Source organism: Poecilia reticulata, chromosome 3, assembly GCF_904066995.2.
Source record: "Poecilia reticulata chromosome 3, P_reticulata-male-v2, whole genome shotgun sequence".
In the NCBI taxonomy this organism is placed as follows: Eukaryota; Metazoa; Chordata; class Actinopteri; order Cyprinodontiformes; family Poeciliidae; genus Poecilia; species Poecilia reticulata.
The window spans coordinates 16,486,496-16,510,988 of record NC_088832.1 but is presented as its reverse complement, the minus strand read 5'-3'; the positions used below and the strand labels follow the sequence as shown (position 1 = coordinate 16,510,988).

General features: G+C 39.2%; 2 protein-coding genes across 12 annotated transcripts in view; both read left to right on the top strand.

Moving 5' to 3' along the window:
* tjp1a (tight junction protein 1a) overlaps positions 1 to 7,346 on the top strand; it is a 100,879-nt gene extending 93,533 nt beyond the window's left edge. For 6 of the 10 annotated variants that reach the window (XM_081605150.1, XM_008405193.3, XM_008405194.3 and 3 more), the window contains 4 exons: positions 192 to 346; positions 434 to 654; positions 2,383 to 2,526; positions 5,748 to 7,346. In XM_081605150.1, coding sequence (XP_081461276.1) covers positions 192 to 346; positions 434 to 654; positions 2,383 to 2,526; positions 5,748 to 5,842 — 615 coding nt within the window. In that variant the 3' untranslated portion in view covers positions 5,843 to 7,346. The remainder of the gene's footprint in view (positions 1 to 191; positions 347 to 433; positions 655 to 2,382; positions 2,527 to 5,747) is intronic. The other 4 variants (XM_008405202.3, XM_008405197.3, XM_081605151.1 and 1 more) reach the window with 2 other exon arrangements.
* Positions 7,347 to 11,762: 4,416 nt separating this feature from the next.
* fam189a1 (family with sequence similarity 189 member A1) overlaps positions 11,763 to 24,493 on the top strand; it is a 97,878-nt gene continuing 85,147 nt past the window's right edge. For both annotated transcript variants that reach the window (XM_008405188.3, XM_008405192.3), the window contains exon 1: positions 11,763 to 12,778. In XM_008405188.3, coding sequence (XP_008403410.1) covers positions 12,530 to 12,778 — 249 coding nt within the window. In that variant the 5' untranslated portion in view covers positions 11,763 to 12,529. The remainder of the gene's footprint in view (positions 12,779 to 24,493) is intronic.

The window sequence follows — 24,493 nt, the reverse complement described above, 5'->3', positions numbered from 1 at the left end:
AATATATTAAGTTAATTGTTCTGCTGCTTAAGACGCTACTTTTTCTTTATTACCAAAGTTCTTTGTGTTGAGTTGATTTGTTTGTTTATACCAGTACATTTTCTTGTTTCATCTTGACTACAACTCATTAGTAAATGGAAAACAAAGTTTCCATATTAGTGTTTCTGACTTAAACGGTTTATGTGGCTCAGGGTCCAAGCTCCACTGCAGTAAAGCCTCAGATCCCCCTGCCGCCTCAGAATACTGACCACGACAGCGGCGTGGACACCTTCCCACGCACTGTGGATAACCGCCCCAAACACCAGCAGAATAACGTCAACGCCGTTCCCAAGGCCATCCCTGTGAGGTAACAGAACCACTCTGAGTCCAAATGAAACCAAAGCCATTTTCTAGAGCGAGAGAGAGAGTCACGGTGAATGTGTCCGTCTCCCAGCCCGAGCGCCCTTGAAGACGACGAGGATGAAGACGAGGGTCACACCGTGGTCGCCACCGCTCGCGGTATCTTCAACAGTAATGGCGGCGTCCTGAGCTCCATCGAAACAGGGGTCAGCATAATTATCCCGCAGGGCGCCATCCCCGACGGAGTGGAGCAGGAGATCTACTTCAAGGTCTGCCGAGACAACAGCATCCTGCCGCCCCTCGACAAGGAGAAAGGTAACTCATCGAGGAGGAGGATGTTGAGACACTTCTTGTTGTCTTAGGAGTTGTGTTTCACTTCGCCATTGTGGAAAGATGTGCACAGATGTTTGTCTCAGCAGTTGGTGGTTGTATTGTTGCATCCGATTTTATTTGATTAGAAATTGCTAGAAAAATATTTATGTTAAAAACAGACTGCGTTTTATTTTTTTTAGATTGAGAAAATGATAGGGACGACAGCCATGTACTGGTATTTTGTCTCTTTTTACATGCATTTCCTACCTGTAAACAAACATGCATCAGATTTGTTGTTCTTGTAGTTCTTCAAAAATATACAAATACAAGGTATTTGTATATTTAATGTACTCTTTTAAGAATAGCTTGATTGTCAGCTCTAAGTCCCTCCTCCTGGGTTTGATTGGTTTTTTCTGAACGAGCTGTGTATTTCTGCAGATGGCAGTAGGATCACAGGGATAAGGCAGAGGAGCTCTGGTTGTTTTAATAACTTATCATGTCTCATGTTATACTGTCAGAACATAGTGGCAGTTTTAATAAATATTTAAAGAACATTGTTTATGAGACGTCCATACTGCAGCTTTAAAAATGCTAATATCTGATTTGTACATGCATTTATTAGTATATTATTCTCCCAACATCTTTTATTACACCATATTTGTATTATTTATGTTGTTGATCCCCTTCTGGTACAGTCATCTCTGACAGGTTGTAATATTTAACTACAGTAGACTGAGTGGATCATAGAAAGTTATTTTACATTGCTTGGTCTGGAGTTGCACTTTAGGGACTGAGGTTTTGCCTAGTCCACAGTGCTTGTTGTTTCTTGATAGTATGCATTGAATTACCTCATGGTCATATTTCCTGGAACAGATGGGGAAAGTCTGAGATATCAAATACATGAGTCTAGAGTGCAGTCAGAAGTCATCAGTTGTTTCTGCTCATCGCTGTATCTGCTGAGACAGACTGCAGGTGTAATCGTGACTGCAGATCTGGGGTGGTGATCCTGTCACTTTAATTTAATTACAGTTGTAACTTCCGCTCCTGAATGTCATGACATCAGGCAACAGGTTGGGTGATTGGTTTGGCTAATGGAGTAAAATATAAAAGTTACTGAAGTCCTGAGTCACGTTTAAGGCAGAAGTCCGGTTTGACATAACAGCTACATTTTGATGCTAAATAAATCCAGCTACCAACCAGCAGCTGGATGCTGAGTAATGAGCGCTAAACGTTTCGTGTAGAGCGTCACATTGTCTCTTCTAAGGAGAGCGTATCTCATTTAATCTGCTTAGTAAAGTGGGAGGAATGGAAAGTTTGCAGAAAAACAATTAATTGTATATATTTTCTCATCCTAGTTTAGTTACTTTACGGTAATAAAACTACTCAAGCACATCTAATTCTCAGTCTTTGAATTAGGTATCTAGTTCACAGGCAGAACGCTCAACTATGCCTACTTTGTGTTTAAATGTAACAAATTGCTATAACATTGTTGAATTATTTTGCATGGCTTGTGATCTCAAAATAAGATTACAGTAAAGCGGATTTAAAATAAATGTAATTGCCTTTAATCTGGACTATTTAGATGTTTTGTTTTTCATATACAACACATTTCTTACATGAAAACTAATACAGAATTCAAATTAAAAACTAACTTATGATTAAAATATTACTCAAAGTTAACAGTTTGCTGCTTAACTGAGTGAACAACAATACTGTGTTTTGTGTTTACAGGAGAGACTTTGCTCAGCCCTCTGGTGATGTGTGGACCTCACGGCCTCAAGTTCTTGAAGCCTGTGGAGCTGCGCTTACCTCACTGTGCGTCAATGACCCCTGATGGTTGGTCTTTTGCTCTAAAATCCTCCGACTCCTCGTCGGGTATGCTTTGCTCTCTCTGCTCTTCCGGGGTCGTTTGGGCTGGCTGTGTGACAAATTCAGCATTTTCGGTCACTTGTTAAATCAGTATTTTTTTTTCCCCCTGGCCTTGGTTCTTCGTTTATTTAATCCAAAATTAAACATTTAAGATTTCCAAACGTTTAATCAAGAAGAATCAATCTAAGGGGAAAAAAAAAAATCTGCCTTTTTCACAAATGATTTCTTTTGGTTTATTTCATTTTCATCATTTATGCTGATAAACTCACCCACACAATTTCATTTGCTGTATCACTGGTTTCCGTTCCAAGCTTTATTGCTTTACCAATGCACTATTTCTCTCCTGGTTTCTTTTCCAGCATATTAACTTTTTCTCATTTTACCTAACTTGCATGCACTGGATGCTTGGCTGCACAATACTGAGTTTCGTCAGACGGGACTGTAAAGCACGCTTCTCGGCTCAGTAGGGATTTTTCTCACATAGCCACCCAAATCCTGACCTGAAGAACAAACAGCTCTGGATCTGCTGCAGACCTGCTGGAATCTGGGACATCGTCATAACCAATAAAACCTGTCATTCCACATAAACTCCAAAAATAAACAAAGACATCTTGCTTTCATGCCGAGGTGCACGTCTCTAAATTTAGAGCTCCTGTCTCCCAAAGAGTTATTTTTGATTCTGACTTTTAGACAGGAAAAAATATACTTTTATAGCCAGTTTTTGTTGTCTCCCCTTCGTGTAAGCTGAAGTTGTAAAATTGAATCAGGAAATGTCAAAAAAAAAAAGGTAAACCAAATTCATCTCGACTGCAGGGGAAAGGTTTGGATCCAAATAGATTTTTAAAACAGATGTTTAGCATCCACATAGCTGAGTGTTGATTAAAATATTATCATTTCATTGACATATTTGGGACAAGAGATATGAAAATTCAGTGATGGAATAAAAGAAAAAAAGAAAACTAGCACTGTGGTTGATAAACGCCTGATTGAGACGTAAACAGAGTCAATTCACAATCTTGGGTGTTTGGTGCAATAAAACAAACGTGTATTTAAATTTGTTTTTGTTAAACTCCTGGTCAAGACCACCTAACCGAAGACCAGAGAAGTGATTAAGGCAGACAACAAAATTATGTATCTTTTGGCTGCTGATTGGCAACATTTTAAAGAAAAATTTTAACTAATGTAACCATTTATTGACACTTATCTCACCTACGTTGTAAAACTGCTGGGGTTTATATTTTAAGGTGTACCTGGGCCTAATTATTTAAATAAAAAGATACTATTTTAAAAAGTAGATACTGATCAGTTTAAAAACATGAGCAAATTTAAAAAGGTTTTATAGTATGACGCTTCTGATCTTTAGGTTGTTATCCATTTCCACAGTCAAAGATTGAAGTGTCAAACTTTTTTAGATAAAAAAAACTTTGACACTACTTTCCAAGCAGTGTCGCATAATTGTTTGCCTTGTCTGCCTTGACATTCGTCCACCTAAAACTTACAGACACGTCTGTTTTCTTATTGCCCAGAACAACCCGGAAAATGAACGGATTCCCATTCTAATATATGATATATATTTTACTGCATGTTCATCTCTGTTATTCCAAAGCAAAATGACAGTTTAAGCCTTCAGAAAATAATTAAATGTCTTTTTGCACTAAAGAGCAAAAGCACAAGAACACAATCAGAAAGTCCTTCCTCTTTTCATAACCTTGTCCTTCCCACAAACTATCTTCAAAACCAGCAGTGAGTTAGACAGTGGTCAGGATTAGCTGTTAATTAGCCTCATTTTAGCGATGAGACTGAGGGCTCTGATAGAAATGTCAGCTCACTTTGTCGTCCTGCAGAATGGGGGGAGGATTATTGGGGCTGCATTGTAATCCCCTTATTGTAAAGCAAGACCACTCTCGGGACTTCTTCTGTCCCCTTCTGAGGTTTTTCTTCTCACTTTGCTTCTTTGCTTTTTCCTTCTACTCTTTTATTCAAGTCTGGCAGCCTCCTTTCATCTCTACTTCTCCTGCCCACAGTGGTCTCACTGTGGTTACTTCATACTCCAGTCTGAACCAGTGTGATACAGTTTAGCTCCATAAGTGCCTCATTAATGGGCAGTTTGGGTTTGAGAGTCGCAGTAAGTTGACCAAACACACTTTGCAGTGTCTCACTTTAAGGTCTGTCAGTGCACCTTATGGGCACCTTGACATCTGAAGTGTTTGTGTAAAGGTCTTAGAAGTTATTTCTATATGCGGTTTGTATCTCATGCTCATCATTATCCCACTGTGTGATGTTTAACATGTTTGTTTCTCTTTCAGAATGTTCTAGGTTAGTAGTTCTGTGCCTTTCTAAACTATGTACCTCTTCAAAAGATGTTTAGCTATCCTACTACTACTACTATATAAAAATAGCTTTAAAGTTCCACAAATAGCATATGCAAATCAAAGCACTTTTTTCACAGTTTCTGTTAAATGGCAAAGTCAGCTGCACTAGCCCACAATAGTACAGCAGGTCCTTCTGCATCCCATGGCAACGCATGAATTTCCGACCCAAAAAAGGACGCGAAAACAACAATGTGCAAGTTGACAGCGTCTACATCTCTTTGACAATGCTGAATCATGAAGACATTTTTAGCTCCATTTCCAATATCTAATTTGGTTATGTAAAAACTACCACTAGAGGGAGCTCACGTAGCATGAGATATGAAAACACATTTCTGTTTTATGCTGCTTTAATTAAACATCACAATATTAAATTGAGTCATAGAGCTTCTGTGATTAGGAATTTTTTTATTTTTTAAACCAGTCAGATGTTTTTATGTTAATGAATTGTGTCACATACTGAGGCTTTTCTGCACTGACCTGGTTCTGCATCCCTTCATCATTGATTGGAACCTTGCTTTTAGCACAGACCTCCGCGTTTATAGTCGCTCTCGTGCTTAGTCTTCACAGTGACTGGATTTTAATTCACAGTCAACAAGAGGTCGGAGACCTTCAATAAAAAAAATCCTGAACAGCTTTTACTGGCCTCTTGTGGCACTACACTTGGAAGTAGGCCACAAATGTCCACAGTTATGTGACTTGCAACGGATATGATCACATTTTGCATCCAGTGTTGTTTATAAAGTAATTTACACCAATTTCTTTTTTTATGTAAAACGGAGATTTACTGGAGCCGGAGATTAACGCAAACAGCAGTTATTACCACTCACCGACGCATCCCATTTATTTCCTCTGCAGGTGACCCTAAAAGCTGGCAGAACAAGTCTCTCCCCGGAGACCCCAACTACCTGGTGGGAGCCAACTGCGTTTCTGTGCTCATTGACCACTTTTAAGAAGGGACGAACGGAATGCTGAATGTGGAGAAAAGTGAAGGCGACGGACTCGAATTAGAACACACACACTGCACACGCACTACCGCTGCAGTCCGAGCGTACAAACACAGCACACAGTGGAGTATGAAGAAGAGCCGGTCAGTGCTGTTTACTGCACCCAGATGAAGGCGAGACTGAAAATCTGTCAGTTTGAAGTTTGGATGTGAAGTAAAACCCTCTGATGCATCTCTGAAATACCAACACTAAATATAAAATGGAGTTTACTCATGTGACTGGACGGATGGCTTTCAAAGCGACATACATGCTTCAGAAAATTGTTAGTATATCTATGGTATATATGCACATAGTATGTGTAGAAGGAGTTGCTGAAACTGTATTTCGGAGTTCATTTCCAAGTTTATATTTCAGTTCAGGGGACAGAATATGAAGACTTATCGACAGGTTGAGGTAACTTTCTTGAAAGTTTGAGATATGTAGGGACGTTTGTAGGAATCCATTGAAGGAAACGACGATGAACCGAAGCAGCACACTTAGACACCTTCACTCTTTCCTTTGTTCTTCCTTTTCCTGTTATATCCTGTAGCTTCCTGCCTTTTGCCCCCACCACCCTGAGCACTTGGTCTTCTCCTTCCAGCCTGAGGGAGATCTATGCATGCCCTTTACTCAGGTTTTTTAACTTTCCTCAGTTCCTACCTGACATTTTTTTCCTCTTTCTTCCTGGTTACTCTTGCACTCACACACACACACACACACACACACAAATAAGCAGTGATGCCTTATCTGCAGATTATTCACTTTTCATACAGAGAAGACATAACTTATGATAAATTATGGTATAATGTCAGTTGTTTTTGCCATTCTTTTGTGAACCCACTGTATAAATAAACTTGGGTTTAGCACACAATAACAGTTGGCAAAAGATAACACAGGTAAGCTCTTCTTTTATCTGCTATGCATTACTGAAAAGGACAGATAAGAAGTGGCTGTAAATAAAGCTAGCGTATTGCCTTGTTTCTTTTCTTTGTAAATGAACTTTTTGTATGTCTTTCTTTTTTTTGTATAAAACTTAGAGAAAACATATTAAAAAGCGGAAGAAAGTGAACAAGTTTTCTTTTTATTCTGGATATACCCTTAAGCCTTTGAACTGTAACCAACAATAATACATTGAACCTTTTTCTACCAATATATTGACACAATGTTGTGGACACGGAAAAAGTACTTTTTACTGATTGGAGGATCTCACAAGTACTTGAACTAAAAGACATTAAAATGTGCTCTGATGGTGTCCCCCTCACTGATTTGTGATACTGGATGCTATATTGTGTGCCCTTAAATGTATTTTTGTACTAATAGACAATATAATATGTACGGCACACCAATACAGTTTTATTTTTAGTATAACACAGCTTTAACTGAATATTAGCTCTTCACGTGTGGCTGACTTTTTTTTTTCTCCTCTTCGACACTTTTACCACTGTATTAATAAAATCATTTTTAAAATAAAGTTCTTGGGAGGTGTTTTTATATCCCTACATTGACATTTTTTTTAAATACATGTGACCTTTTTTTTCCTCTTAGACTATTTCAATATTACTGCAATGCGAATTTATTCTAGTTATTTCATTTGATTTATTGAGATTACATATGCTTTTAATAGAACTAATACAATGAGGAAAAAAATATGGATCTCAAGCTAAATATCTCATCTATTGTTGTAAAATAAAACCTTCACCTTAATGCTCACTTTTGCAACATATATGAACAGATTAATTAAGCTTAGCCATTTTTACCATTCTCTCACCACTGCACTATCCGAGTTTATGGCTAGGTGGTGCAGGAAACCTGTAAATAAATTTAATGCACAAGGTCATCGATAATGAGGTGTTTCAGCAATGGGGTAGATTACAAGATATTGGAAGATTAAAGCTATAAGAATTTAGATCATTTTTACAGAACCAAAGTTCTTTGATCTATAACATTCCCTTATACTGAGAAAATACCACTAATTATTAGAAATGGGCAAGAGCTGTGATTCATAATATAACAATAACCTGTTAATGATCAAAGAATACATGACCTACCGTGCATCTCAAGTTGAATTAGGACATCATCAAAGTTAATTTATTTCAGTAATTCAATTTAAAAGTGACTATGAAAACCTCCAACTCCATTTATCTGAGTAGTAGATTGCACTAAAACAACAAAAAGATGTAAACAGTGACTTGAGAATAGGGAAAAATTGGTTTTAATTTGACCAATTTTTAAAAATTATTTCTCAACCTTATGTATGCAAATATGACAAATAATGTTTTGGAAATGTAAAGATGCTAAGGTGCAGGCTCCCAGTTGCAGCATTTTTTTTAAATTACATTTTTAATCGACCTGACCCAGAACTTTGTCATCACCATCTGACAAAAATAAATATTAAATAATTTTTAATGACCCTATTAGTGATATTTTACTCAGTTTTACAGACAAATCTTTCTCAAGAAACAAAAGAAATATTTAAAACAAAAAAGTCCATCTGACGGAGTTGACACAGAACTGACGGTGGTGACAAACTAGTGAGTAAAAAGAAATACTTGATACATGTGAAGTAATGCAATTTATGTAAAATACATTAAAATGAATTAATTGCACATTTAAGTGAGATTTGTCAACAATTTCACTGAAAGAGATGGAGTTGACATCTGACGGAGTTTACAAAAAGCCAAACTTTCAATTTATATGTTATTCTGAAGGAGGCCATATTGTAGCTCATCAGGTCCATGAAATCTTTACAGTAAACTAAAATTAAGTTTTTATTTCACAAAATTGCATTAAAAGATGGTAAATTGTCAGTTATGGAGTTGACACATCATGGTTCTGACTAGCAACTTAGTAATAAAACAAAAGAAAAAACAAAAGAATAAGATATGCTACCAGAGCTGCCTAGCCCTCTTAGCAAAGGAAGAGAAAGGAAGAGGTCATGGGGTCCTCAGAAGTTTTGGAGCCCCACAATAATGCCTGATTTTTTTTTTTAACATTATTTTTTATGTCTGACGTATTGACAAAAACTAGGGACAAATTTCAATGGAGTTGGAAAATATATAAAAATTATTTTTTATTCAATTTATTGATACTTTCATAATTGTTCATATGAGTACTTGTACTTAATTGTCATAACATATTATCTTAGTATTCCTTTAATTGTTTTAAACTATTATAATGTATTAAGTTCTGGTCCAGGACAAGGGATTTTAAAGACACCATCCACCTACCACAATGTTTAAAATAAATAAATAAAAAATATTCAGCAAACGCCAGGAAAATATACATTGTTGTGCTCACATGACTCAGGTTAGTTTAGTCAGATATTTGAAAAAAATATATTTTGTGTATATTTTATTCAAATTTTGTGCTTTATCCATATAACCTGTTTTGTCCCTATTCTCAAGAATCACTGATAAATTAAAAATATTTCGTTATGCCTTCTGTCCGTAATAGCTATTTAATCTTGCCGTGTTTTTTTCCGAGCAGTCTTTAAACACACACACGCTAACTTCGATTTCGCACTTGCGGGTCACCGATGGGAGAGGTGCAGATCGCGCTTTCACCACAGTCTGGACTTCTTCCCTTGACTTTGATTGTCTCCGAGTGACTTTTTACCGAGCCAATCAGCGAACAGAATGAGAAGTCGTGAACGATGACGTCGATTTTTCTACGTTGTTTTAGATTTGTGGTGGTTTAGTAATGGCAGCGGAGGAAGTGAAGTGAATGAAGCTGTTCAGTCTGTGTTGGTCACGCTTCCAAATGCCTCGTTCATTTCGGTACTTCTCTCTTTGCAGTACTATAAGGATGGCTGTTACAGCGCTGGCAATTTTAGGTAAGCTTCTTAGTGTCTAACTGGCGCATTACGTCACGAGCAAGCATTAGTAATTGGGTAAAATTTCAAACCTCAGCATAGTCCACAATCCTTTATCAGTAACCGAGAGCCTACAAAGGGGCTGATTTTTACCAGGCTAAACGTGAGCCAGGAAACGGAGACAAACTTTGCACATTTCTTTCCCAGACAAATTGAGTAAATTGAATGCAGATTAGCTAATTGATGATGACTAGTTAATTGATGTCAGTAGCCTATATCACATTAGGCTAACAAGAATACTAATGTTTTTGTTACCTTTGTTCAGAGATGGATATACCTTTAGGAGTAATTTTACCAAACTGTACTTTTTACTTGAGTAATATTGTTAACTGTTCCTACAGTAACTAGAGCAAGATTTCTGGATAAACTGGAAGTAACTTCAACAAAGAAAGAACAAAAATGTCTTTTTCTTAACCAAAAAATATGACACACCCTTGCAGCTCAAGTCCTGCAACTTTTTGATGTGTCTTCACTTCTGCACACCTGGCTCCAGTATGAACTCATTAGCCGAGCTCTGCCGACCTTGACTGCATGGCAGTGAGGCAAACTGCATTCCTCAAGAGGAATGCAGTTTGAAACCACTGCAGTAAATACGATATATTGTCACTGAAAGTATTTACCCTGTTCAAATATACACTTAATGCACTGTAAGTATTAATGTTATGTAAAGTTTAAAATGGACCAATCCTGATTTGAAAGTGTTTCTTCTGCCTGAATGTGTTATTTCAAATTTATTTGCAGTATTTTAAGTATTATTTTAGTCAGAAATTGCACATAAATGAATTTTTAAAAATTAAAATATAAAATCAGATTTTATCACTTATTCTGTACTTGAGTAGTTTTTTGCCAATTACTTTTTATTTGCACTTGAGTACATCCTCTGAAACCTACTTTTTTACTTTTGCTTGAGTAAATGTGAAGTAGTGCCACTCATTTCTGCTTATGTTAAATCCCCTGTTGGTTATTAAATAATAAGAATACACTCCATCCATTTTTATATCAGAAGTTGCTCTCACTATTGCTTTTCACACATTTAAGATAAATCTTAATTGTCACAACAGAATCAGAGAAGAGATTTTAGACCAGAGGCCTGCAGCAGGACGATGATGCAGAGTCTTCTCAGGAAAGGAGAGAAATGGACGTGTTGCAGTAAGAAACCTGGCAGGTTTACAGATATTTCACAACCCCTTTCATTCACACTCACACACTTTTTGTCTGCATTACAGCCAGCACAGACAGCATGCATTCCAGGAAATGCACCCTTATACTTTTCCATCAAGCAACTGACAGTGACTGGTTAGCGTATGATACTGCAAGGCTGTGGTCCAGCCATTACTTCAAACGTGTTTTACTCAGACGACACAGGCTAATTGATGAGACGCACCACCACAGCACTCACAGTGCATGTCCTGCACGATCCTCACAACATTTTATCATTTGCCACTGTTCCTCTCTTGACATTCTATCTATATTTTTAGTCTAGCTCTTTTTGACTTCCTCTGTCGATCTCCATCAAATCTCTTGGAGCCAATACTGCATTTGTTGTTGCCTGTCTTGGCATGAAACAGTTAATTGTCCCCACTTTTTTTAATCTGTATGTTTGACAAAGCTTTCCTGGCATGGAGAACCAACTGTATGAGCCCCCTCCCCCCAATACTTCCAACTGGGCAGCTGTTCCCTGAAAGGGATATTAAAGTAAGGAAATGGCTTACTTTAATGGAATTGAGATAATAATTGACTGTGTAGGTTTGATACAGAACAGCTTTGGGTGAAAAACTCTTAAATTTGCTTCACGGTTTGAACTGATTGGGGTTAATCTATCCCCATTCTGGATTTTAAAGGACTTGTTTCTCGACAAAATCCGCGCTAAAACATAATATTTTTAAAAAATAATTAGAATTTTTGTTATCTTAATTTCTTAATATTTCTATCCCTTCACTCTCCACCACATCCCCTCCGGCACCACCAGTCTGTTTTTTTTTTTTGTCTTCTTCCCCTCCCGATGCTGCCTGTCCCCTCCTTCCCTGTCGTAGTAAAGCAGTCCGCGCAGCGCAGCGCAGAGCAGCTCGCCGCCATGCAGACGCGCACAGTGGCTCGTATCCAACACGCAGTGATCACCTTCTGTCCGGGCTGCTGCCGCTGCTGACTTCGCTGTCGTCTGTGAACACCGCGGCTCCTTCAGACCTGCACCTACTGAAAAACAAAAGCAGCCTGTTTTCAGACGGCTGTCTGTCTTTTTTAATTCTTCTTTTTTTTTTTTAAATGAACGGCCGAGGACTCTGAGTTTATGTTATGAATTTATCACGCGTCTTCTCCCCTCGCTCGTAAGTTAAAGCGAGCATGACAATGGTGCATGGCTGGGTGATAGCAGCATAATGCGTTTTCGGATTTTTTTATTTTTTCCCTTGACTTTTGTGGAATGGGTTCTTTGCCAGAGCAGTCAAAGAAGGCTTCGGTTGCTTATTTTCTTTTAAATGATCGACTTAAATAAATATCCATAGTTTCTGCCTGTGTGATGCTGAGCCTCTGGTGCCTCCTCCAGTCCACCTTTTCCCCCCTTTCAGCCGCTGCGCATCTCTAATTGGAGCGACACGGAGCATCTTTAATTGATGGAGAGCATCCACAGTAGGCTCTGACCACGCCGTCCACCAGCTCAGGCCAGTCTGCCACACGACGCTTCCACTCTTATTGGATGCTGTTGTCTTTATTCACCTCGCCTACGGTGCGTCTTACCCGGTTTTAGGACCACCATCTCTCTCGCTTTTTTTTTTTTTGTGGAAACAATGCCGGTGAACGCGCTGCCCCGAGGTGCCAGCAGCGGCATCAGCGGCCCGGGATCTCTTAGCCCGGCGTCGTTGTCCCGCAGCCTGTCCCGGCTGAGGGAATACCGCACACGGACGAGGATCATGCTGGCCCTGGGAGTCTCTCAGATGGTCCTGGGGAGTCTCATCCTTGCGGTCAGCTTCGCGGCTCTGGCGCTCACTACATCACCAAGAGTGCGGCACTCATGTCCCTTCTGGGCAGGTTTTTCTGTGAGTACTAAAACAAACAAAAAAAAACAAAAAACGCAGAGCTTTCACATCCTGACTCAAGTTCGCATAGGGATCGAGTAGAACGTTCAATGAAATTGATACCGGAAGTAACAATATTTAAGTTATGTCAGTAATATCAACTAGGCTGGCAGTCTTATTCTCAAGAAAAAGGAGTTTGCATTCAGAATGATTAAAGACAGCAATTGCAGAGAGATTATTAGACACACAGGTAATGAGAGGAAAGGATACATGAATCCTGCTGTGTTTCTTATTTCTGATTTTGGGTCCTGTAAATATTTTTGACCAACATATGCTTTATTTTCTGCCAGAGAGCTGCATGGAGTAGGACTGGTCCATTAATTATAGAGGCAGTAGGGCATGAGTGCAGGGGTGAGGGGAGGTCTGTGCCACAAGGGCCATCTGTGTGTATGTGTGTGTGTTTGAGAATGAAGGAAACCAATGTCTCTTTGTCTTAGTGTATGTGTGGGTGGGTATAGTTACAGGGGAACGGTGTGTAATCACAGGGGTCAGGGTTCAAAGGTCAGTGAACATTCCCCATCAGTGCTTGGATGCGATTGGCTGAAGTCCTGTGCAGAGGGTGTTTAAAATCTGTCAGCTTGTTGCGCTTCGTCTTGCTCTGTGTTATCTTTAGGCACTGAAATCTGATGCATTCTGACATTCAGGGATTCTGCAACTAATGGGACCTGAAATACCAAGTTTTTTTTTTCTTTTTTTAGTCTCTTAAATAACAAAGTGTTATCCAGAATTGCCATCTAAAGATAAAAGTATGCAGTTACCGGACAAAAAGTGTTAGACCAAGCCTAATCGAACATTTCACTGAATCCAGACATTATTGTCTGGATTCATCTACTTTGGTCTTGATCAGATATGTGCTTCTTTTGACCATAAACCGCTTTTGTAAATTGTATTTCTGGTCCTTGCAGCTGACAGAAAAGAAGGAAAGTGGAAACATTGAGGAAAAATTTGAGAACTGAAAGAGTTAGACCTAGAAATCTGGAGATGAACAGATTCCACACAAGCCTTGAGAGATGCATATTTCCTCACCTCATCTTCTACTACTGCTGTCAGGGTTTTCCACTGATAACTGGTAGTTGATTTGGGAATCTGAACCTCTAATTTGATACATATTGATTTGGTACTTTTAATAGATTCAACTATTAAATAGGACCATATTCAATGAGCAATTAAGTGTGCTCTCCACAATTTAACAATCAGGGTGTTTCCCCCCCACCCCTCTTTCTGACTGGGGCATTGATTACATAAGGTTACACTGGACGCCATGGTAACATATATACATCTAAAGGTTTTTCTTGCTTTGAAGAATATTATTGCTTACAGGTAACAATCAAGATAACAAGAAAATGAATGGTGTTCGTGTTGGGACTGCACAAAACGAAGCCACTGCTTCAGTCTGATGTGTTGGTTCAAATTGAACAAGGTGGCTGAAAAAGCTTTCAAGTTTTTCATTGAATGAAAATCCATCCATCCATCCATTTTCTTGCACTCTTGTCCCTTAGTGGGGTCGGGAGGGTTGCTGGTGCCTATCTCCAGCTATATTGAATGAAAATGAAAATGTTTTATTATTTTTTATAAAACAGCTATATAATGAACAAATAAATGACAATGTCCTGAACATTTTTTTTATATTCTGAGTCAGATGCATGCAAATCCCATTAACAAATTGTGACCCAGTTCAGAAAATGAAATATTTTACATGAGTCATTCCACCATCAAGAGACCCGTTCAGAGTGGTGCAATATGTATGTTTGAGAAAAATAAAACAGTGCTGTTGAACAGAGCTGCACAGTCAAACGCTAAAAACCCCCCCAAATAGCTCATTAGCAGCAACAATCACAGGCCAAGGTGGTGGCAGCATCCAGCTAATGTTGTTGTGACCAGCTCTCCATCTGGTGACTGGGGCAGCAAAATCTCCCCCAGAATACACATCAAAACTGCAAACTACTGAGATTCTATTAATTTCCTAAATACCAGCGGTCTGGTGTGAATAATGCTTTAGTGCAAAAGTTAAAACCAAAACATCTTAATCAGCTGAAATTAGAAATTCTCTGCTGATATTTTACCAGAACAAAACCAGTCAATATGAATATAAAAGGCTCATGTTGGATTGCACTTGCAATCTCTGGAGATAGCCTGCTTCTAATTTTAGGGGACCTAATGCCTTATTTCATTTCACAGTGTGAGCAAATGTGCTGCAGAACGTGTGAAATTAAAAAGGCAGCAGTTCACCTGGATTATCTGTTGTCAAATCTAGTTAGGGTATTTATTTAGGCTGGACCTCCATGTGAAGCAGCATAGTGACAAATCTTAGCGGGATGACTGAGCAAATGCGTTTTATGAGACAGTTTAGAGCTTAAACCTCGTGCTATGATGATGAACTGTGCTGGTAAGAACGGTGGCAACAAACGCGTAACTTATGCATAAGCGTGTTTGTGTGCGTGTGTGTTTGCAGTCACCGTGGGACGTCATTAAGGATCTCGGTGTGAGGACTGGCGTTGTGGGATTTCATCACAGTCGCAGCGAGAGCGAAAGCGTAATCTTTACTTCCTACACAGAGCGGTGACTGCTGAGCTCAGCGTGGCCGTTCTCTGCCTCCTCCATCAAACGCTCACACTTGCGCGCATTTAGAAACACGGACACACAGTTTCTATGCGTATGGTTTTGCACATCAACGGATCTGCCTCCTAGATCCCGATTTTTCGCATTGAGGATAAAAAACATTTTCCCCCACACCTTTGATGTTCAGCGTCTTTTCTTGGAGAGCATTATATCACACTCAATACTCGTACAATTTTCGGGGCTAAACGACGCTAATCCTACAAATATCTTTCCTCTTTCTATCAGCCAGCTAATACCTCAAAACGTTTAGGAACGCCTCACTAATTGCTGTGGCTCCTTATGTCTTTGTGATTTGGGTGAGGAATAGATGAGGCAGGACTGCAACAATGGACAGTGCTAAAAGCTGGAGGCTGCACGGGGCTTGCTCAGCTGCAGCTTTACCTGTTGGCTCAGAGTCCTGCTGTGTTGCCAGGTTTTGTTCAGCATTTGATGCCAGTGTTACAGAGCGGGCCAAAAGGCCTCTGCAGCTGTCAGTAGCCGAAATGCACATGAAATGTCACTTTATCTTAGAATTTAGGGTAAATAGGGTGCTCACATGCACCCTACTTCTTTGTATGCTATCTTTAAGAAGATGTTACAGCAGGTATCTTTTACAGTACAGACTTATTCGTTCTCAGATAATTTTATGTCTGTTCCCTCAACGCCTTAAGCAGGATTTTTTCCTTTATTTATACTCCAAATCCATCCTGGTTGTTTGAGGGAAGGAATTGTTGATTTTCTGTGTTTCTTTGCTTGCACCTTCTATCAGATACTCAAATCTACACAGTGGGCTTGAGCACAAGCAGCTTTAGACAGTATTGTCGATATTACTTCTAAAGGGAGCTTTTCTCTGCTCCGTTTCCAACATCAACCGTCAGCAAATTCTGCACTAATCTTCTCCAGTATGTGAACTTCTGTGTGTATTTTAAAAAAATGGTGTACAGGGACTTATTATGTTATTGGCAAAGACCCATTTTGGAGTAAATTCGGCGGCATGAAAGCCATTTCATGACTGGTTGCCTAGGCGATCTGTTAGTCAACTATGTCTTTGTTTCCTGACGGTTGTTGGATAGATAATAAATCCCGTTATGATTCATCTTATTGCAAGTTTAATGAAGCTTTGCTTTGTGTTGTGCTATTAAACAGCCTCATTGAAGAGCACTTGGTTCCAAACAATCCCACCGGTGAACCTCATTTGTGAAAAAAGCTACAGGTAGAAAAAACAGTCAGAAGGATTTGTAAATGGTGTGGTAGCTTAAATTTTTTACCCTTGTGAGAAATGCCAGTTGACCATTTTTACAAACGAAAAAAACCAACAAAAAAACATCATATTGCTGCCTGGATGTATTTGCTCACCCATCCAGACCATTGAGTTCAGGTCTTCCAATCACTTCTGTGGTAGCGAATAATATAAAATCCAGCACATACAACTGTCTGGTTGTGAAATTTCCTCACGACTCAATAGTTAACTGTTGCTGGTATGATAACAATGTAGAAGCAATTAGACCTTGTGACTTCTAAACCTTGTGAACAGTCTTCCTGGAAGAGTCTGAAATCATCACATTAAAAACGGCAGCTGTGTGAATACTTTTCGCAATATAGCGTATTTGTGAAGTCCTTTTGGCATTGCGCTTTCTGGATTTCTGTTGGTAAGGCTGGTACTTTCAAAGTCTTCTTTGTCTCACACCCATGCCACTATGACATTTCTTGTCAGGATATGTGATTTAGCTTCACAACTCAAATGAAATGCATGAAGTAACGCCTGAAATACTGATAAGATTAAGAAAAAATGTTCTAGATGCAAGGCCAAAGGGACTATTCTTTCCATTATTTGTCCCTGGGAATGAATGATCACTGGCAAATGAAAAGGATGAGCTCAGAGCCCCGACAAGGCAGAGCAGACATGTTGGAAATTTATACATGTCACCAAAACACAGCTGCAGGAAAGTATTTATTCCTGCCTCTGATTCCTTTCTGTTCAGCTCTGAATAATAAAGGAGGTTTTGCAGTTCATCTTCAGTTCAGGCGGTGTAAAATCGTTCTACTGAGAAGGAAGCTTTCCCGTATGTGAGACAATGACATGTTAGCTGCGAGTTTATTCAATGTGATACAGGTAATGTACTAATTTGCAAATACGTGTAATTATTTGCGAATTTACACTTTCGCTAAAGTTTGAGATGTTTTATCGCGGTTACTGTTGCTGTAATGCATTATTTATTCACACACGTCTTTTCTATTCAATCTTAATTATTATTCCCTTTGGAGCCCTTGTTAATGAATATGATGGAACAGTGTTTAACAGTGTTGGGCATGAATCTTTTTTGCTTTAAACATGGCCTGGTCGTTTGCCTGGTTCGAGCACAACAATCACTAAATCCAACAGATTTTCACAACTGAAACAGGATCTTGATCAGACTGGATATGGCATCATTCCAAGATCCAACTTCCAACTTCCAATGTAAAAAGGAGCTAACATTAATTTGATGAATTCTCTCTTTTCAACTGCTGTCAAAACTAAGGACTCAGCATTTTTATCTTTTTTTTCTACGTCGTTTTTAAAGAGGGGGGAGGCGGGGGGATAAATTAAATTAAAATAGTAAATTAGTGCAATTGTACTGAAATTATTAAATTATTTTTGGATGAAAGTGCACTTAATACACTGTCCTTCTGGTCACATTTCAGGGGAAAACGTGACCTGCAGGTCTCGCTTCGGGTGCAGAAAGAAACGCCATATATCTGCGATGTTCCTCTGAGCCACTGGTTTTCCAGCAAGCTGGTGTGAATTATCATTAATTAACTGACTTATTAGGCCCATGCAGTTTCCTGGCAACAGGTCTTAAGACCAAGCACACTAACACAATGGTAGCACTCACACATAAGTGTAATCCACAGCATGGATTTGGAGAGTTGTCATGATTTCTGATGAAAAAGCCCTCTTGTCTGTTTCATGTTGTGAATCGGGACATGTTTGTCAGGAAAGTTGACATAATATTTTTTTAAAAGTGCTGCGCCAGTAGAGTCGCTCATGATTCAGAACATCAAAGCAGACAGATGAAAGAAGTGTTGGCGTTGCGTTCAGTCAGCTTCTCTCTGCCTCTAGACTGAGCAGGAGTAGTTCCACCCCGGTGTCAAGTTAGTGCGAGACCTCATCGAGTGACTTTCCAATCAAACTCCTAATTTTTAGAGCTTGAAAACCTAGTTGATGTCACCATGCTCTGCTTTAACTGATCGAAATCTATACATATGGATCTGAGAGGAACATTGTTCATCTTAAAGTGCCACACTTCTCAATAGTTCTGAATCCTTTACATCCCATTTAAAGACTTAAATATGAGTTTAAATGTCTACAACCGTTTAAATCATATGCTTTAAATTTGGAACCAGCAGCAAAGAAATAGCTGCTGAAAAACAGGACGGCTGATAAAAGAACAGACAGATTAATCTTGGAAATAAAAGTTCCTGTCAACAGGTTGTTGACACACAAAGCTTCAATTGTGCAACTTCACATCTGTCAGGATGGAAAATAGCTGGTTGTCATGTTTGTAAAGAGCATGCAATATAAGTACCCTGTCATAACCTTGAAACCTGTTATTAATAGGAAGACCTACTCTGTCTGCCTCTTGCAGAAAGAACACAGTGTAAGTGCGTGTAATCCGATGCCCAGGAAGTCAAATACAGACAAATGTAACCTTTTATGAATTTGGGTCTTGTTGCTCTGACACATAAAAGTCATGTTTTGATTATGAAGTGTCAAGTTGTAGATCACTTATAAACAAACTACCACCTTCTACTTATTAACCAGTAAATTGAATTCATTATTAGGAAAGTTAAGATTCAGGAGACGCAGCCATGTTGGCTAATGATGTTTCCTAAATCTGTGGCAGTCATAAACATGTTTTGATGTAGATTGTTTTGAACACTGATTTGCATTTTAATCCAAGTGGAGATGTTTCTTTTTTTAAAGTCTCTGCAAACAATACAAACGCATGGAGAACAAAGAGTGGAGCAAACAAATTATGTAAGACCCTGTGATTCTTATTTGTGGGGAAAAAAAAGAGTTACATTTATCTTAGCAACATATAAATATGCGAAAAGTTTAAATTAACATTGATCATCTTGTCATCTTGATCAGAAATCAACTAACCTGCATCCAGAATATGAATGGTAAGCAAAATGGTGTACTGGTGGCAGCATCCACCCACCACTACTGTGATGTGTCACATGTCTAGAACATGAAGTTTGAGGTTGATTGGCTGCACAGAAGCTTGTTAGCTGACAATCTGATTTGGAAACATTTCAGTGCAGCATTCAAAAACAAAAAAATACAGCATCCTCTTCGTCGCAGGTATCCTTAACATGTGTAGATAAAGCTGAAAATAATAAATTTTGTTATCAGTGTGATGGTAATAAGCTGGAACAAATAATGGTGTAGGAGCTTGTTGTATGCAGGCCAGCTGCAGATGTGTCTGGGTAATGAATCTACTGCCTATATATGCTGTATGTCTAAAACACGCTGCATTTGTTGTGTCCTTGGAAGCCTGCTGCTATCTCTTAGGACCAACAAAGATCTGCTTGGTGTCAAGGTCACCTGGTTTTGTCCCAAGCCACAAGTTCAAATATCCATTGTCTTAATCGTCTCAAAACCAGATAAGACCATTGCTCTGAAAGTCATTGTAGGTCAAGCAGACGTAAAACGTGCTTGTTTGAAGCAACGCAGTCATCGAGTAATTTCCACGCACTGGTATAAAATATTTTCCCCCCACTGTAATTCTGAGCTTACACACTAACACTGGGGTATGTAACTTTTATAAAAAATATGTTTGTTTGTTTTTTTTACATATTTGTTAAGTTATGTCATGTAAGCGTAAGATGAGACAGATGACAAATCGAGCTCCCCTGCCTTTACCCAGTTCTCTGACTCCTATCGGCAGAAACAGACAGTCAGTCAGGAGGACTGTCTCAGTGCTGTCAATCAGACTTCTGTACATGCTGCCCACACCCTCTCTGCTATGCTACATCTTGTTTTCTACAACACAGCCTGGGACTCAGCCTATTTATCATGGCCACATAAACAGATTTCCTGTAACTACACGTTGTTTCTCCACCACACATTGAGCAGCGTACACAAGGGTGATTGACAGCACCTTCCTCCTTTGATTGGTTATATCTGATCAAGCCAAGCAGTGTATTTCTGCAGAAGGCAATAGAAGCACTGGCCCATACTATGCCGTCATGACACAATGACAGTTGAAACAAGCATGTAAAAAACATTTTCTTTATATAAAAGTTATGGATCCCTGCTTGGAAATGACATTACATATGTAGAAATTTAATTATTGTTTTTTTTTTTTGTTTTTTTTACATTTGAACCTTCATCCGCTACATTAGAACTCACAGTAATCAAGCTGATAAAAAATATATTATAACTCTTTAGGCTTTGAGCTATTTTTGAAAATCCCATTTAAACAGACGTAATTAAATTTTCTCAGTAAGCGCTGCACCAGCTGAAGTGAAACCGAACAATCGTAATGCTCTCAGGGTTTGACTCTCAAAACCTTTACGCTTTTATTTATATCAACAATTTAAATATGAGCCTTAGAGAGTATTACTGGGAATTGGGGGGGGATTTCAAACAATCATTTTCAGAGGAGAGTCAGAGTTGATCATTTTTATTCTTTGTCCCCTGTTGGACAGCCGTTTTTTTATTTTTTTATTGTATCTCGCTCAGATCTTTACATTACCTTTCTGGATCACAAGGTTTGTCCAGCAGAGCAGGAAAGGAATCATTATAAGACTTGACATAAAGATCCCCCCTTTGTTGCTTGGATGTTGCCATTTATTCCCAGCTGTCAATGGAGGAACGTGGTTCCTCGCCTGCTGTACTCATCTTGTCAGCCCAGATTAAATGGAGAGTGTGGTCAGCAGAGACCGCTCTGGGTCCCGGCTGGTCCGCCCTGTCTTAAATCTCATCCCGATCAGCTAATAGCCGCCATCAGTTGTGTGTCTCTTGTTTACTTCCATATTTCCTTTACTCGAGCTGATTGTGGTTTCTCTCTCTCTCTTTCTCTCTCTCTCTCTCGCTCTCTCTCCGCGACTTTCCTCTTGTGTTTAAAGTGGAGGTTGAGGCGCGGTGATGTCATGTAGTTTTCAGCACTCTGGCCATCCCGAGGTGTTGCAGAGCTGCTGTAATTCACTCCCCTTCTGGACCTTTCTGTAATAAGTAAGGAGGCACTCAGCCTGCTGCTGCTGATTACTCTGAGGACCCTCCAGTGCATCCTGCCCCCACTCCATTGCCACCAGTCAGCACCATGATGGGGAAAGAAACGGGGCGTCCTAGCTGCCTTTTCACACACACACAAAAATGGACTTTAACATTTCAAGGTGTCAACTTCACTTCATTGCCTTTGTGCCGGGTCTGTGCTTTTGGGCGCTCAGATGATTCTAGACCCTGGTTTTTTGTGTATCACTTTTATTTTTTATGTATTTCCTCACCTATTGTTCTTCGCTTGCATGTTTTTTTTTTTGTTAGATGTTGTCTCTCCGCATGCTGTAATTAACACAGCAAGGAAGCAGCACGGCTCAGTACCTTATCAGGCAGAACGTTTCCTTTTGAACCGAACAGAAATATGAAATGCCTGGACTTTTTTTCCGACATCGTTGACAGCATTCACCTTGGCTTTTGTTGTGCAATATGAATGACATTTTGCAGCAAACAAAGCCCGCATTACGCAGAACACGGCGGTGAGACTCTGATGCGGAGTGGGCCTGATTGTAGAGGCTAAGAGGATGGGAGGATAAGCACTTCTCTGAAATTACTTTGAGCTGCATCAGTCCAGTTTCACATTGTTGCAGTTGACGATGAGATGCTCAGTGAAGTGTTTAAACCCCAACATGCCAAACGGCATAAATGAATTCTTTTATTACAGAATATTCAAGTTTTAATGATTTACTTTGCTTTTAGCAACTCATGAATATCGTAGGCTATTTAAAAGGCCAAATTTGAGAAGCAGGAATTTTCTCTCATGAATTTACATGGGGGGAAAAAAAGCCCCAAATGAATATGAATATGACATGATCCCTACTCTAAATGAAATTCACAATATTCATTGTTTTACAAAAGATTAAATCTTTTAGTCAAATTCTGTGCCTTCAAAATGTTATCATTCCCTAAAGTTACCATTTCTGCTTTTGCCTGGCTTAATACATTTAAAGTAGGTTATTTTTATTATTTGAAGGGATATTTAAAGATATCAGACTAATATAACCCATATCAGCACTTTGCACATTGATGTGTTTCTGCAAACACACCAAGGGAAATAGTCTTTTGTATTCAAAGACCACCAAATGCAAGCACATGAAACCTCCCCATAAAAACAGGTGCCATTATGCACCATTTTGATCTTTGAAATGTGAAAGTGGCTGATGTGTGATGGAAGCTGCAGGTTTTCCGTTTTTCTGCCCGCTACCAGACCTGACGCTGTTTGCTGCAGATGTGGTCGTGAAGACAAAGAGGGAGATGGGGGTCATGCGTTGGGGTAGACGGCTCCATGTTTTGAATGCATGATCCGTTTTTATGGCCACGCATGGCAGATTTTCTTTCTCATAAATCCTCCTCTTTTTCTCCATTGGCTCTATTGTTCTCTGGTGTTAGTCTGACCCAGAGATGTGTCAGACAGAATGCTTGATGCTGCACCTCTTTGCAAAGCAGCTTCAACCACGCTGCGAGCGCATCTGCATGCAGACCGTCTAATAGAAAAGGCCAACGAGGTTGAAGTGAGCTCAAAGAAAACGAAGAGGCAACACACGACAACCAGAAGCAAGACTGTAGGAATTCCCGTGTCGTTTTTAAGATGCATTAGGAGATAATAGAAACAATGAACAATAGAGGATGGAAATATTCAACACCCGCATGCTTTTATTCTACCAACCCATTCATGAAAAACCTAACAGGATATCATAGCTTTGTATAGGAAGATCACCATCTTTTATTTGAGCTTGAAGGGAGATTTTCAGTCCTCTGTGAAGACACAGACGTCTGTTTGCTCCCTCTGACTATAACCCGGGCAAAGTTGTTTAAAGAGGTTTATCTTTAATAAAGAGCTTGCGGTAGCATGTTGCAACATGTCGACATCAGTGTTAAGGTCTGATAGCAGACATCAGACAGGCATATGGGGCTTTTGTTGATGCATTTGACTTCTATCCGTTACCTTTAGTTGAGCTTTAACTCCTTCCTGGCGCAACAAAGCTGACTGAGGACCATCCCTGTTGCTTTTTGTGGCTGATCAATGGAAAAGCCCGCTGACTGGGGCCTCTCTTTGTTCTATGATTAGCAACCAGGATTGTGTAGGGTGGTGCTTTTGTGAGGGTATAAATGTGGGAGGGGGAGTCACAGGTGTGTGGATGGGTATCGCTTTTTATTCATGTGACTGTTGGGCCTCAGGATTAAAGTTTCATAGCACCTGATCAAAGTGGTTTTCTGCTTATCTGGGAAGACACAGATGCTTCAATTTATCAAGAAGCTGGGGAGAAATGGATAATGAAATATTTATTTACCTTTCTTCTGTTTTGGGAGTTTAAAAATAAACTAGGGAGCTTAAATTAATTGTGAAAAACTGGCCTAAAACCAGGTCATAATTCTTTCATGTGGAAATTATGACACCAAAGTTAACATCTGTTTTGTAGTTGTTGGTTTAGCAGGTGAACTACTTACCAATTTCTTTTGCACAAATCATATCATTCTGACTTTGTTAATAATATTTATCTAAACTGTATCTTTAGAAAAAATTGTAATGTTATCACCAGTGAAACCTGTGGATTGGAGACATGAACCTTTAAGATAAATTGCCCAGGTTCAAGGGTCAAACCTGTTACAGCAGGTAATGGCATAAAAAAGGTCATCAGATCAGAGGGAGCTTTTTTCATTCAGTAGACAACACACATACACTATGGGGGAATTTTTCTGCCATAATCCAAGAGCACACATTTTCCGTCTTAAAGCAGGATTTCATGTCTATTGTTCTCAAAACTTTTAATAGTTTTGCTTATATTTTTATTTTGAAAGAAGGACTTTATGTCTTT